At 35.4% G+C, this 16,816-nt stretch overlaps 1 protein-coding gene across 2 annotated transcripts; it reads left to right on the forward strand.

Annotated features, from left to right (window-relative positions):
• The first annotated feature begins 93 nt into the window (after nt 1-93).
• On the forward strand, nt 94-5,939 carry LOC120326239 (uncharacterized). Of its 2 annotated transcripts, none has more exons than XM_078111809.1 (5): nt 94-208; nt 1,696-1,818; nt 2,427-2,509; nt 3,616-3,756; nt 5,611-5,939. In XM_078111809.1, the coding sequence occupies exons 1-5, from the start codon at nt 188-190 to the stop codon at nt 5,921-5,923; spliced, it is 681 nt and encodes a 226-aa protein (XP_077967935.1). In that variant the 5' UTR covers nt 94-187; the 3' UTR covers nt 5,924-5,939. The 2 variants fall into 2 exon arrangements, with proteins under 2 accessions (XP_077967935.1, XP_039248431.2); XM_039392497.2 differs by lacking the exon at nt 94-208 and adding an exon at nt 963-1,152.
• Nucleotides 5,940-16,816: the final 10,877 nt, after the last annotated feature.

Raw genomic sequence — 16,816 nt, forward strand, 5'->3', positions numbered from 1 at the left:
TTATAAGAACTTATCACAAATAATAAATTGTGTGCGCAACGTCGAACCATGAGTTTACCTTTCCATCTCGCAGATTGTGGTTTTTCGGTTACGCTTGATCGACCCTCCATGCTGTGGGTGTGGTGTATTGTATTTCAATAATTGCCCTGGAGCAAGCAAAGTGCAAATTTGCGTAACGAGAGAGAGAATGCGACGACATATTTTCAAGGTTGGTGTTATTATTTTGACTAGTCGCAGTTTAGCCTATCGCGTGGATTAGTAGTTGAGATTGGCTGAATGAAAGTTGCAATATGCTAAGATAATCTATATCAGATTACCGCGAATAGGTTTATCACATAATTTTACTGTTTTTTCCAACGTACAGTACAGTTGAGGCACCTTAGCAGATTATTCAATCGAGTGTAGAAAGGGAACCACTAACCAATATTGCATATGTTATTCCAATCTCCCATTTGACTACGTCATTCAAAATTACGTAACAAAACGTCATAGAACTTGCGAAAGTGAAGCTTCAAACTACTCATATATACTGTACCAGACCAACGTATTCCAGCCTGCAAGAGGCATAGTAATTTGTGACTGTTATGATCCTGATTACTGCTTAACAATGGTTAATAGGGAAGTAATTCCACTATTATCGGAAGTGGAGGTAAACATCTACTCACATTTATCCATTTGATTCTAAAATTCGGGTATAATGTAAAAAAATTTGGCCTTTTTTATGTAGCCTCATATACCTGCAGCGGCCGTTATCGAGAGTAATATTGCAAAAAATCAATGATAGACTAATTATCGTTTGGATCATTTCAAATCGCGAAATATTCGCGAAAATATTCGAATGAGCATCAAAAATCTTCGCAATAAAAATTTTAGGAAGAAAGAGATAGCAGTGTCTTCAGTTTTTATCAGGCAGTCCAATACAAAATCTCACGTATAGTTTTTTTTTTTTGTGTATTTATTTTATACAAGTTATAATTGATATTATATTATTGTCGAGTTGTCTGTCTATCTTATCTAAAAAGAATGAAAATAATATGTGCTGGGCTTCAAAAAACTGGAACAAAATCATTAGCTGAAGCTTTAAGAATACTCGGATATAATGTTCACGATATATTTGAGCAGTTTTTCTATGAAAAGGAATTATGGGACAAGGTAGGTTTAATAATGGTCAACGAGGCACTGGTTTCAAAGGAAACTTACAGGAGAATAAATTATTTCCAGGGGATAACTAAAACATATTCTATATTTTGACTTGAATACCTGGTGCGGCGGGACAATCAGTCACAGTCCTCAGTCTCTCTTCCTGTTCACAGTCCGGGTTGTGTATGATGAGCCTCCGTCGACCAGCAATAAAGTGAATCAATCTGTACCGACAACGTAGTCCAGCATGATGATTTCCCGCGACATGCGAACAAACACATAGTAATGTGATGACAAACGTATTTCCCAAAATTACCGATATATGAAGATCGAAAGCTAAGAAAGCTAAGAATGCCAACGTTTTCAGAACGTCCGGCATCATTTTATTGATAATAAGTTTATGAATTTGAATTTAAGTCATGAATGCGCAGAACAACGTTGGCTTTTTTCACGAATATCCTTGTCCAAATCTTAGAAATTTTTAGTGATTTCTTAATCACCCCCGGAATTATGCTAAACATGTCATAATGTGATAGTAAAATGTTATATATTCAGGTATTGGATAACACGGCTACGATATCGGATTACCAAAGAGTATTAGAAAATGTTGATGCGGTTACCGATTGGCCGGCGTTAGCTGTGTGGGAACAAATAGTACAGGCCTTTCCAGATGCAAAAGTAAATGTGATTCTTTTACATACATTATCTATCTGGGCTCTAATTTTTTTATTGGACACGTTAGTGGACCTATGGATCATTTCAATATCATGTTATTGTTCTTTGACACATTATGAAAAAGTCGCTTTTTTTCCGATTACTGAACCAATTGCTTTGAAATTTTTAGTGCTCATAGATTAAATTCTTCGCTAGAAGGCTATTACTTTTATTTTTTTCGTATGGATTTTATGAAATCTGATATTTCATCCGAAATTTCGCTGTATTACTTTTATTCATAGGAACACAGTTTTTATTCCGTGTGATGACTAGCTGTCCGTTTTGGCTCTGAAAATTCTTGCTTCGTAAATTCGGAAAATTTTTGACTCACCGGTACCGTTAAGGTAGACTACTGCTTCGCTTTGGTTTACGTGTCCATATATTTGAGCATCGCTCTCTCTTTTTGTGTACGATCTAAAATTTTGCTTTTGTGTGAAGTATTATATACATGGAACTGGCATTCGAGTTTTACTTTTCATTTGCAAGTTTTTCGCTAAACGAGTTCAACCTCATTTGTCACACGTTTCGAACGTTTAAGATATTTTGATAGTCACAAAATGATCTTTTTATAGGTGATTCTAACAGTGAGATCGAGCGAAGACGAATGGTATGAAAGCATGAAACACCAATTTCACGTCGTCAACAAATATATCGAGTATGTTGTACATTTAATACACACATTCAATTTTAGAGTCTAAGTTGTGTGAATGCGTTTTTTGTGTAAACTAGAATGTTAGTCCTAAATGCTTTTTGTATGACGTCCCCCAAATGTAGACTCTTTGAGCCGGCAGGTTTGATAAATTAATTGTTAAGTTTTAGAATAGCGGCCCCAAAAGCGATTTTTAAATCAATTCGAAACGCAAAGTAATCTAAAACTCGGATTCAATCATTTCCACCCTGGGTCAGCTGTTTTCGATCGGGGTTCCGCCTATACCAGGGCTGGACCTGGGGCCATAAATTTTGCCCACCTAGACTGGTAAGTGTGACATAGTTTTGTTAACAATTTGTTAAGTGTGACAAGTTTTTTTAACATCCCCAAAACATAAAAGTCTGTGCCAACCTAAAATACAACTTACAACAGACTACGAGAATAATCTAACAAGCCTATTGCACCATACATATTTCAATAACAACAACTAAGTAGTGTATGCGGAAAGTCATGGCGGCATCAGGCGGGCTAGAATGAACCACCCAACGGGTCGGATTTGGCCCACGGGCCGTAGTTTGTTCATGTCTTGCCACTATTATTGTACTCGCTACACGGTGAATATAATTTTATTTTGCCAATATTTTGTTTACATTCATAAGTATTTATAGTTATATACAGTTCAGACAATAGGAAACAATTGAATTATTACACAGGGGTTCGTTGAGTCACTAGAACTGATATGGACAAAGAATGGCCCGCGGGCCAAATCCGGTCGGTTGAATGATTCAATCTGGCCGCCTGATACAAATACCTAATGCTACATCGGAATTCCGCAACACTGCGAAGGTTTAAAAACCATTGCCGTAGGTCGTTGGTGTAATCTTTATATTCGTATTATTAAACTTTAAAGTCATTACCCAAAGATTTGGATTTTTTTCGTATCAAAGTTTTAAATGTCCGCTTAATTATTGGCGCACCTACTACTTATGTAATTTAGTAAATTATATATTTATTTCTCATAGCTTTTCTGTCATTTATTGGTTTAATTTTTGGTTTCAATCATAAACAATTTTAAAGTGTTTACAATTTATTTTTTATTTTTACGTTCCCAGAATCAATGAAACCCTGTTGGAAATTTTACTCTTGTTTTCTGGACCAGTGAGGAGAGAATTTCGACGATATGAGAATGCTTTTATGCCTGCTTGTTTTGGTGTTCCAAAACCATATGGAAGACCAACTGAAGCTTTTTTGAGGTAATCTAGCTTTCTCTATCAGTGTCGATGTGGCCTACCTAGTAGTTAATTGTTAATTTTATTATGTGGTTTTCCAACTGTGTGAGTGACGCAGATTTTTTCGAAGTAACATAAAACAATTGTACATAGTAATGAGTATAGTGTTAAATATCTAAAGTTTAATTAGTTATTTCCGCGACAACTAACAATACGTAATATTCATTTTGGCGGTTTCAGTGACACGGTCTTTTTGCAAATACTATTCAAGTTTGCTTTTGAAGCCATGAAAATAATGTTGCTATTAGTGTAGCTTCTCGAATTTTCTGCTCTGACAGAAATTAAAACCCAAATAATTGAAACGGCTCGGAAATTGATGACGGAATGCGAGCGTGCTCGTAAAATTTTTTGCGCGCTTCAAGTCAGGGCTGGGGAGCTGGCTTAAAATCAGTGTGGCTCCAGCTCCAACTCCAGAGCCAGAGTATATTCGAGCTATGGCTCCGACTCCCAACTCCGGAGCTTCATTTTTTTAGCCCGGAGCTGGCTCCAGCTCCGGCTCCGCACACTATAATGTATTTGATAGTACCGCTAAGCTTATCACTCACAAAAGTTCAATGCCTCACTGTTATTTATTTCATGATTTTATCACACACTTGGTAAGGGAATCATGAAAAATCAAGTTAACACTTAATATTGTGAGTTTCAATGGATATCCCGCGAGCGAATGGAAGTGAAATCAAAATTTGAATATAATTATGTTCACACGTCTCGCTTAGATCCAACCAAGGTCATATATTAGATAAGTTGTTTTCATACGTTTTGTTACGATACCCCAATAAACTTTCGCAAGTCGGAAAAATAAGTTGCTTTATTGGGAAGATTAGGAAAATATAATTTATACTTTTTCCTGCGCTTTGGCGAATAATTTTGTTTATAATATTTAAAAAAAAACGACTTGTCAGAAAATAATTTTCTATTGTGCTAAAAATGTAACCCATTACCGATACCAGCACTTGCCTTATTGTTTTTATTCTGTTCAAAGTAACTCAATGTTGCGTCGACTTACGAAATAATAAAAGCATCTCTGACATAAATGACAAGCTACGGACGTAAAATGTGTGGAAAACTGCCCGATTATAATTAATTTTGATTCATATTTTTGGCGATCTTGCCAAATCGTTATCGCCGTTTAAAAATACCAAGATCCGTGATATAATCCAACACTATTCACTTTAGAACAATAGTAACTTGATTACCGGTAATTATACAACTATTTAGTTCTGTTAAGTGTTTGGAGACGCCAGAAATTATAGAATTAAAATCGGCGTAATTATTATTTCTCAACCCTAGAAATTATTAAAAAATCAGAAAAGTAAAAAAAAAAATTCTATTGTCAGGAGCTGGAGCCGCTGAAATTTCTGGCAGCTCCGGCTCTGGCTCCAGCTCCATCTATCATAGCCAGCTCAGCTCCAACTCCGACTCCGGCACCATCAAAATGTCACGGCTCCATGGCTCCAAACTCCAGCTCCAGCTCCGACTCCGACTCCCCAGCCCTGCTTTAAGTATGTGTACCAATATGGAGGAAACTAATTCTTTTTGCCTATTTCACATCAAGTTGTGTAAATGGACTGAAACATATAGGAAGGAGGATAAATATTCACTTGGCTAACACAGACAGTTTTCGGACTCGTAATAAAACTAAAATAAGGAAATCGGAATAAAATTAGTACTTCGGACGTATCAAATTTTTTCCGTTACTGATATGGTATAAAGCCTACAGATAGATAAAGAAAGTGATTTAACATTTCGAGTCACTAGTGAACACTAAATATTTGCTTGTGGGATTTTATTGTTAATAACCGTTTTATTATTTCACAGATCTCGATATCGGCAGCACAATGCTTATGTTAAGTCTCACTTTGGAAATGGTAAACTACTGATATATAACGTGAAACAAGGGTGGGAACCGCTGTGTCAATTCCTTAACATGCAAGTTCCAGAGAAACCTTTTCCCAGAAAAAATATCAAATCTAAACTTGTTCATGACGTTATGGATTGTACATGGGAACACGATTGTGGATTTGGACAAATTGTTCGTAGACAAATGAGAATCCGATTCGGAGCACTGTTTGTTGTTTTAGTTGCGATTTTATCATATTTTGTCTACCTCTTAATCTGTATGCTATCATAAATGAAAATTAAAACAACTAAGGGATTTTATTAATTATGGGGTGCACTAGGGCAAGGTTTCCCAAACTTGGGTCTGCAGACCCCTGGCAATCTGTGATGACTGGGTCCGCAACAATATGATAGGATTCTGAAACATATACAAATAAATCACGATCTTATCAACATGCTTTTGACCTGCTAGTATTCAAAGTTAGTATGAATTAGTTCAGACTTTCATGAGTTTTATTTTGGCAATGGAAACATTATTCTTCCTTGTTGGTTAAGCACAGAAATTGATACGGTATAGGATGAGGTCCGTCAGAATTAGATTCACAAACAGTGGTGTCCGATGCCTGAAAACTTTGGGAAACACTGTACTAGGGTATTGTGTAAAGAACTGCTAGTCCGTTCTCCATGTTTACTTCCTACTTCGGATTCGTATGTGTCAGTTGCCACAAGGATGCTTGAACAAGATAGTATTATAAAGATAAATAAGATTAACATCATCTTTTTCCACGAAGAAGCAAGTACATTTGCTATTTCGTAGAAAGAGATTATGTTATTCTTATCGATGCTGTTAACTTGCTTATCTTTGAGATTCGGTAAACAGATTGTATTTGAGTGACGTTTGAAAAAGGAAAACAGGTAAGCTAAAAAGCTCCTTTGAGATGAGTGATTCTATATTAAAATTTTGAAAATGACGAGCGGTCGAGAGCTTCAACATGATAGTTACATAAGTTATTACGCGCGATTAGTTAGTAAGCAAATTCTATAATTACTTAAAGGGCCTCGAAATAAATTTTTCCATATTTCTTGTTTACAATCATAAGCAATACAGAAGCGAATGAGACGACTAAGAAACAAATTTTGATGAGGCCATATTAGATATCAATTGACCCACAATGTCAAAATTTCTAGGACGAGACGGTTGTGGAAATGACTGGCTATTAGAGATTTGTAAGTATCAGAGAGTATTGGAGAAAAGAATAATTTTCAAAAATTGAAGCCATAGCAAAAATATGATGTTGGTGGCTGTCATTGTATATACGCAGAGTTGCCATACCGTGCTTATTTCTAAGATTTGTGCTTACTTTCTAGCCTTCGTCTTATAAAGTAACTGTGTGCTTATTTCTCAGAAAAGTGCTTATTTTTGAGTTGCGTGCTTATTTTGTCTTAGAAAAATGGAAGCTTTGCGTACAAAGCTTCCGTGGAAACGAGGGACAATGTTTTTTTATTATACTCAATGCGCATCCACGCTTTGATACTTATTATGAAGTATCACTCATCCACGTTCTACCATGACCTAATGTCGCTCACTCACTTCCATCGCGGACCGTTTCTGTTAGCGGTAGGGTTTGCGGTATTTCCTGACAAACTGTGACTCGGTTACAATAGTTTCTGCTAGTTGCTTGCTTTTAGGGACAATCCATAATTTAAACAATGAGTAAGCGTAAGCACGAGTTTCGCCTACAGTCTACAACCATAGTCACAGGAATTCTTGCTCCATATGCTCAAAAAAAAAATGCTGTCAGAACTCGGAGATCAGCCCTTTTTCAATATCCGCTGATGCCCCCAACCAAAACAAAGTGAAACTTTTTTCTTTGGTTATCAGATACTTTAGCTCTAGAGTTTGGGTGCGTATTTTCGACTTCTGATCCGTTCCCTGCGAGACCACGACTCCTATGATTTCGTGCCTTTCGCGATTACGGGGCTGCATGCAACCTTGTTCGAAGCGACGTCCAATAAAAAAAAAATTGAGTGGATAAAAATTAGTGCGAAAGAGACTAGAAGGGTATGAAAAGATGTATGATTCCTTTCTCATTTTTATTCTGCGTTTCCGTCGTTTTTAAGTACCCCCGACATATCATTTTCATACCCGTGCTCATTTTTGGCTCAAGGTGAATGGTAACCCTGTATACGACCAAACTAAGAGCGTTTGCAAATTGTGACATCGTCACAGATATAACAGGCATTCAATAAAAATCACTTAACCGAAACGTCAAAATGGAATTCGTCCATGAAAGTCACGCCGTTTTTGGACAATTGATTGATACTCTACGGTGTTTGGTTCTAAAATCGGGTATGTCTTAAACTTATCTGAACTATCCGTGTCTGCTTTTCCTGCCCATTAGGCATCAATCTCATTAGGCAACAAATGAAAATGAATGCCTGTATCAAGCAGCATAATTATTGGGTGCATCGTGTAGGCCTAAAAAAATAAGAACATTTTTAACTGGTGACAATGTATCCAAACTTTCGTACCCAGGTCGCCGCGACGTACTTAGACGTAAATATCTTTTATTAATCATTGTTTGCTTTGTCTATTACTGTTGGATTCAAATCGCGAGTGTCGCTGCTCGATAACCAGCAATGGTGTCCCGCGCCTACCTTCACCCTTAAGTACTATTTCACTACGTTTTGTATTGCTTAATCATAAAGTGTATTTTAGTATGAGGGAAAAATGAGTTTATTTGTCACGAACAATAATGTCCGTGTTTGTATTGTATTATTGTATTTTCGTTTTTCTCTGTATGCTGTTCACCAGACCTTTGATTTAGGCAGTTTTAACCGGGTCTGGTTTCCGACCACCCATTACACGTGCAAGAGACAATATATCTCTTGCTATCTTTCATTGTTGTGTTTTTTGCTGTGTTAAGTTTTGAATTTTTTGCAAGAGATACAAAAGACAAACAAATATTATTCGAACTTATATGGGTTAGGTTAAACTCCATATGTGGAAAAATACGCGAAGTAATCTTGCGACAATTATATGAGCAGATACTGGTTTTATTGTCTATTAAAAGAAAACGTCACAATAGCACAAATGCTTGGTTTGAAATTGCAAAACATGAACAAAATTAGAATCAATTACTGTTGTTTACGAGAATATTTTGTTGGCGCTACAGTGATAATTACTTTCGTTTCGGCGCATGAATATCCAGTAAAAATGGTCAATTTTCTTCAAATGAAAATAGCTGAAATTGACTGTAATAGTGCCAACCAATTATTTAACTATAGACTGAAGTCTATATAATCAAACTTAACCTGTATTCTAATATGATGGTGTACAGCGGTGTGGGCGCCTAGTTTATACTGTCCAGGGCGGCCAATAATATTCCCGTCCTTCGCTACAAAAACATTTTATATTCTTGGATAAATGAAATCAATAAAGGTGGCTAGGGTTGTTATACAAGCCAGAAATACACACCTGGCAGTATTCAATTCGGACCGCATTTGCTGCTTGTTTTGGAAGTATTGACATTGTTTTTATTTCGTAGTTGATACCGATGAGCGACATTTGCAATTTTGACATTTGATGATGCATTTGAAAAACTGTTTGCATAATAAAATATACTTCCTGGAATGACAGGACACCAGTAATTTTCAAGTTTTGTCAACCGTTTTGATGAAAATAACCGAGTAGACCCAATATAAGCATTGTTGCATCTTCCGTACACGACTGATATTACCGAAGTGCCCCTTAAATATTACCTGCTGTTACTGCGTTAGTTTCGGCGCGAATTTAATTTTGCATTGGTTATTGACACAAAAAACACCGGTGTTTTAAGCGCCATAATGCATATTAACAACAACAAAATATCGATACATGTTTCTGCATATTAGATAATTTTGTGTGTTTTGTATTATCTGCTCGCCATTTGTTTTTTTCTATTCATGTTTTGTTAGAACAAACCTATATATCAAAATATTAACGTCATTCAAGAGTAGCCATGCTAAGCGACTGGCGCTATAGTTATAAAAAGGACTCTGATAGCTCTCTGAGGAAATATTATTTTTACGTGTGATATTGCGTAAAAAGGTAGATTCAATTATATGACATAGGTAAGTTTCTCTTTGCCACAAGTTTCACTATACGGGGGTGATACTCGACGCGATTTTTGGTGATAACCGTGTTGAAGAATATTTACCAGGGATCAATATAATGGCAATAGTTGTTATACAAGCAAATGTCAATACTGTCGTATCGTTTTCTTGTCTGATATTCTCGACTAATATTGACGAAGTGCGCCATTGCATATTACTTACTGTTACTGTGTTACTTATTGGATTCAACTATCTCACATGTGACCTAACTGTCTTTATACGATCACTCACGCCAGTACTATAAAAACACAAAACAATTTCGGTGATCGTTTTTCGATATATGGGGTGTCCATAAATTCTCAAAAATTTTTAAAATTCCAAGGGGAATTTTTCGATACCATATATTGTTTTGGCCCTCTCAGATGTATTAAATGAAGTAAAAATACTTAAACAATTACTGATTTGAAAACAACAAACCTGGTCAAGATATGTTGAGAACTGACTTCGTAACAAATTGAAATTGTGAAAGGACTTTATCGACACCCTGTATAATGATAGTTACGTTAGAATGTTTAAAATTTCATATAAATGCATTTTTGATCAGAAGAAATGGTTTGCAAACAAGAGTAGAGTGCCAAATTATAAAATGGACTCTGATAGCCCTCTGACATCAAAGTAAAAATATTATTTATGACTGAATGATGCAATTCAATATTATTAGGAGTAAATTTGTACATGTTATGTTGCATGAAAAGATAGACTCGATTCTATGGCATGGGTCAGTTTATATTTGCCACAAGTTTCACTTTACGAGGATGATATTTGTACGCGATTTTGGGTGAAAACCGTGTCAAAACAAACGGGTAGAGAGCGAGAGATTTATAGCTTTGCTTGTGTAGTTGAATTGCTTAATTAGTAACTGCTCTTTTAGATGCGAGATGTGCACATCCCGTGCAGCATCTATATTGTAACTTGTCTGGGTTTCTCTAGTGGGAAGTATGTAAAACGATTCTCCCGTAGTGTGTGTATCAGGTTAGGGTTTTTAATTTTTATTTTTAAAATTGTATTCCGCTTTTCCCTATTTTAGTTTTAGTACGAGTACGGGGACTGTCTGCCCTAGTCAAATTAATATACCCCCTACCCATAGATTTTAGTCCCTTCACACAACTTGATGTAAAGTAGGCGATCACAAATATTTACCTCCATATTGTTACACTCACTTCTGGAGAGCCCGCAAACGAGTTCCCATTTTACATAAAATATTTATACTTTATACAGTTAGCAAGTTTCGCAAATTTAAAATCATAGGATTTTCATATTTATTTTAAAAAGAAGACAAACCCCCTTGTCTGGAGGGCCACGGCCACGGCCTTTCGTCTGGTTACCACTCTACGTCGAATTTGAGAATAGTTACTTACTCTAGATGCATGAACTTGATGCAATAGCCCTATCAGACAGTACAGTTATAAAACTATTGTACACTTTTTGATTCGTCTCACAAGCAATAAAATAATAGCAGATACCCTTCCTGTCAAAATAAATGATACAAGAACGGCTGTTTTATAATGTAGTTAAATATGATTCTCTTCTGCTGTAAAAAGTGATGAACAAGATAAAAAAACGGTTTACTATTATTTGATCTAATTTGCTTATCAAAAAATATTTCACAAGCTGAAATGAAAAATCTAGCAGTTCTTTACATATTCATTGTATGGAAGTTCGGTGCGAACGCGTTCACTTGCCTAGAATGTAACAAAGATTTATGTGTGGAGCCGGTTTGTGAAAGAAGCGGATATTCCATTGACGCTTGTGGGTAAGTAAAGAAGATTTTGGAATAATTGCTTCTGATTAAAAAAGGAATAGCTTGAAACAACAGTCTCTAAATTCAATCGGTTACTCCTGTAGAGTGTGTACCAGGTTAGGGTTAGGGCATAATTTTATTCACGTTTTCATTATTTTAGTTCTATTTCGAGTTCGGGGACTGTCTGTTTTAGCCAAGTGAATATACTCCTTGCTCATGAGTTTCAGTTCCTTTACACAATTTGATGTAAATTAGGAAAACAAAGTTAGTTCGTCCAAATAGGTACACATACTTCTATAGCGTCTTCAATCGAGCATATTTGTTTCAACTTTTGTCAAATTGAGTAGTTAATGAAAAAAATTCCACATAAAATGCATTCAAAATAGCCTACTCGATTTCAAAAACATGCGAACTTTTTACAAGTACTATCTATGAATATTAATGCGACATTTATTTATCAACCAGATGCTGTAAAACATGCGCGAAAAGAGTTGGAGAAATGTGTGGAGCGTCCTTTAGATATGAAGGATCTTGTGATAAAAATTTATATTGCTATGAGGTGTTTACTCCGAGAAATGGTATTATTTTACCATACAATGCTGGAAAATGTTCAGGTAAATTGAATGTTTATTTCAAACCTCTTTACTATTACACAGTAACGATTTAGCTATATTGATGGTTGTGGTAATTTTTTGTCGTAGAAGAAAAGAAGAAAACGTTGGAATAAAAATTAGTAAGTTATAATTAATTCTTATTAACCCTCTACTAGGCACACTCACTCTCAAAGTCATTTTAGAAACGGGTTCTCGCGACCCCGTGTGATCCCCTTAATTTCACTATTGCCCATATCTAACCAGTAAATCAAACTAGTTAATAGCAATTGAAACCAGTTTCGATTTCTACGTAAAATTTATACGTTATTTCAGATAAACACTGCGAAGCCATCGTTGATATTATCTTAGCTTTGGACGGTTCGAAAACTACTGGAAAAGAAAATTTTGAAACAGCCAAAACCATTCTGAAGAAGACCACTGAGGGAATATATGAGAAGTTTGGTGCTTGTGCCCATGTTGAAATAGTGCAGTTTGCAAAATCGGATGCTGGCGATGAAACGTGGGTACCTTAAAATTGAAGGTCTTTTTCTTTGTGTATCATAATTGTTACTTATCAATCTCGATCGGTTGGTATGTTAATAGGTATTTGTCTGTTTGTTTGTTTGTCTGTCAGACACTTTTGTATGTTACGCAATATTTCACAAAAGCGAGGTGGAATCTGCTTCTTTTTGCATGTGCATTCATCATATCTCGGACCAGAAGCCTACTGATTTTGGATGAAACATGTTGTATAACTAGCAAGTTATTAATTAAAAAGTGATGGGACACGCGGCGTCGCTATTGAGTCGGAGCGAAGGAATCGAAAACCGCAGTTACTGTTTTGAGGGATCCCCTAACTTTCATCACTGCGAACGATCGATAAGTCGGCGGTCTCCGATCGGTATCCAGTTTTTTAAGTTACTGCAATAAAAAAAAAGTGAAAAAATGCATTATAATCAAAAAAGTTGGATCGGTATATCGCTGCAAAAAATAATACCAAACGAAAATGCTTGGCGTCAGAGCCAAATCTGATTGTAGCGCGGACTCTTTCAGACGCGTGTAGTGGTGAAACTGCGTACTTTATGAAAAAAATCTTTAAAACATTTGGGACTAAATTCAAACATAATTTTTGTTCCCCTTGATAAGAGTGGAGATTAGTTCCAGAGTGGAATTCCCTTTTAAACTTTTTCGAAACCATGAAAAGATTTGACGTATAAAAATCAAGAATCAGAAATCACTTATAAAATTGCTACATTTGTAAGGCTCGAATGTACACAATACCAACCAAATAGTATAAGATCTTAGAAATAATAAAAACATTGTTCGAAAATTTGTGACCTAACTCTTTCTTTACGTGATAAAGATATATAATTTAGCCTTTTCATTAATAAAGGTTCACCATCTTTGCACTACAATATATTGTATATAGGCAACGTACAACACTACTTTATAGTATAATATTCAATATTTTTATCCACAGAGTTTCAAAGGACCAAACCGAAAAGTTCATCGTACCTATTCCATTGGGTGAATGTACAAATAACGTTGATTGTATAAAACACAGGCTGGACAAAATGGAATACTTGAATGGCGATACCAGCACTTACTCAGCATTGCAACGAACTAGTCAGGTGAAGACCAATTTAAAAAAAAAATTGAAAATTTATTGAAACCTGATTTAATTTCAGCCTGGCCTCAGTGTAGCATCAAAAATATTCTAAAATAAAAGATTTGCTTTTGGTCGTCAATTTGCATGTATATGTGATTCTAGCAGGTATTTATTATTAAATATTTTGCTGCCGAAAAATCGGTACTCCCGTAGTGTGTGTACCAGGTTAGGGTTAGGCCATAATTTTATTCTGATTTCCTTTTTTAGTTTTATTACGCGTACGAGGACTGTCTGTTTTATTCAAGTGAATATATACCATGCCCATAGTTTTCAGTTCCTTTACACAACTTGATGTAAAGTAGGCGAACAAAATTAGTTACCTCCATATTGGTTTATACACTTCTGGAGCGCCGTAAAATCTAAATAGTTTTCAAAAAGAGTAAATAATATTAATGTTTTTACGTAGCAAGGATATTAGCATTATATTCGAAGTTATAGTAATATTTTCTGTTTAAGTTGAATTAGCAAGCTAGCTAGCTGATATAGGAGTCAATTATAATAATGTACATGAAATGAATTATTGTCAGAGCGGGCTGCCAATAGGTTAAAACATTCTGCCTAGCTGCTGGTGGGGTCGAAGGTTAAACATCTCGGTTTCAAATGTCATGCCCACCACCTTGCCCAAGGTTTTATAACTTAGATATAGTCAATTTTGAACAGGAATGTTTCCGGTCTTTCCGGTAAATAGTAGCCTGTCTTGTACATAACATATTCCGAACGAACGGCGTGAATAAAGCTATGTATGACAACATTGTACTGGAAACAGATTAATTATATTTGAAGTCATGTTGAATTATTTTCTATTTAGATTGAATTCTATAAAATCCTAAATCCAAAGTCACAAAAGGTGGTCGTTGTGTTTACCAGCGGAAAATCTGAAGATGGAGACTTATTGAATACCTGGTGGGTGCAATTATTCGCAATGCAACAAACTATTTGTCCACCCATTATAAAAACTGAGTAACTTTGCCAAAACTGTCGAGGTCTTTCGATATCAAAAGTACTAATTTAAATGTTTCGAGGACATGGACACAAAATTATAATTTACTTTTTTCCTTTTGGATACGATAGGATTTTTTTATTTATCTTGGCAGAGAGGAAGGCCGATAAAAGGACCTAATCATGTGGAGTACCACGACTTCTCGTTCGGTTACCAGTCCATGTCGGATATGGGATTGGTTAGCGAGGTATTACTTATTCCAGATGCTTGTACTTTTATTGAGCATGGTGTTTTCAATTTACTGCTCGAGGGTAAAAGGCAAGATGGGAAATTTCGATGGATTTATTATTACTTTGCACGTCCGTTGTTCAGTGTGACCAAAACATTGAAATATTGTCATATGCGGGATGACTTTTATAGAATAAACGCGGCCAGGTATCAAAGATACATACCCGATTTATGAACATCCATCAGCGTCAATATGACTAGTTGACTAGTTGACTAGTTTCTTCAATTTGACAGGGAAACGAATACTTGGCGTGTTTCCAAATTCTTGGAGTCAAATTTTTTAACCCGAAAATCCATGTAAACATCAAAGTGTTAATAGTCAAAACTTTGTAATCTTGGAGCCGAAAGATGTGATTGGAGTCTATTATTTTTAAGATTCAGAATTAGTATCCGGTGTTCGAGTTTAAATTGTGCAATACTGCTTCAGGAATTGACGATTCAGCGACTCGCACATAATAACTATGGTCACCGATTGACTGAATGTGATTCAAAATTGTACTATTGTTAAAAATCGAACACTTTCACTTTTAAAATACCGACGGCATCTTTCATCTCTTCAAGCGTGATAAAACTGTTTCGTTTTCATTCGTTTTATTCAAAGGTACCATGATGCAATAAAGAGAGGAATAACACCGTTTGCAATCGGTATCGGTGGATATGATTTCTCAGATCTTGCAAACATTGCTAATGGTGGTGAAAGCTGTAAGAGAGTTTCCACTTACGATTCATATTTACATTTGCAATTGATGCCGCATGATGTTGCACTTGAGAACGTGTTGCCAATTGCAATTTATAACGCAATTGTACTGGATAAAAGTAAGTTGAATCGTAGATGTGTTGTTTTTCCAGGACACAATATGGACCTCAGCAAACTTATCATATACAGGGTGGTCACTAGAAAACCAGAAAGTTTATCAAACATTTTGCCAGTCCCCTTTTCACTTTTGAAAAAAATAATCACTTTTCTTTCAAAGTCTAAAAGCTGTTTCTTGCCTTCCTCCATGTTGTGAGTGTATAAATAGAAATTTGTATTAATTAAAATTTAAATTTAGGTATTTAATTAAATTTAAGTATTTATTTCGATTCAAAAGATTTATTCGATTTGATTCGGTTGAAATCCTGAGGTTTTCAAAAATGCCCAGATTCAATTTTAACGAGCTTGTTATTGAGATGTCTCCCAAAAACCTAGTTGAAAAGTTTTGATCCAAAATTGAGAAAATTAAAGTCTAAAGAAAAGTCTATATAAACACTTAAAATAAGTCACTGTCATAAATATAAATATATTTAGTCTTATAGAATATAGAACTCTTAATAGCGAGAAAAAGTTGAATTTTGTCACAGAATTTCGGAAAGCTTCAAGAATAATAAGCGTTTTTAGCAGTCTATTAATAAAAGGTTTTACCTTCAAAAAAATTGTTAACAATAACAGATTTAATCGGAGATACGCTCGAAGGCAACAAAATCAATAGAACATTAATGTGAGTTTCTGAAAACTTCGCAAAACATTTCTGCACTATGATTGATCACTTTTAACGTGATGCTTGCCGCTCAAAAAATCGCTTCGGACCCATAATGGAAGTTAGGTTTTGTAAAAAAGATTTTAAAATCTTTATTAAAATTTTTAGGGTTTATTATATCACATCAAGTGTATAGAATTTAATAATATATATCTAGGGCACGATGCTGACTGAAGTCTATGTACGAACGAGACATTTTTTCACCGCGCAAGAGAAACAATAAAGTTATGTATTTATTAACCCAGCGTTGAATATTTTCCTGGGACGTTTATGAACGTTTTC

The sequence above is a fragment of the Styela clava genome, chromosome 4, assembly GCF_964204865.1.
Source record: "Styela clava chromosome 4, kaStyClav1.hap1.2, whole genome shotgun sequence".
NCBI lineage: Eukaryota > Metazoa > Chordata > Ascidiacea > Stolidobranchia > Styelidae > Styela > Styela clava.

What these genes read in the sequence shown, in the direction of transcription:
- LOC120326239 (XM_039392497.2), top strand. Translation starts at nt 1,024, where the DNA reads ATGAAAATAATATGTGCTGGGCTTCAAAAAACTGGAACAAAATCATTA. An exon ending in AGGCCTTTCCAGATGCAAAA is followed by an intron (nt 1,819 to 2,426) that starts GTAAATGTGATT and finishes ATCTTTTTATAG; the next exon opens with GTGATTCTAACAGTGAGATC. An exon ending in CCAACTGAAGCTTTTTTGAG is followed by an intron (nt 3,757 to 5,610) that starts GTAATCTAGCTT and finishes ATTATTTCACAG; the next exon opens with ATCTCGATATCGGCAGCACA.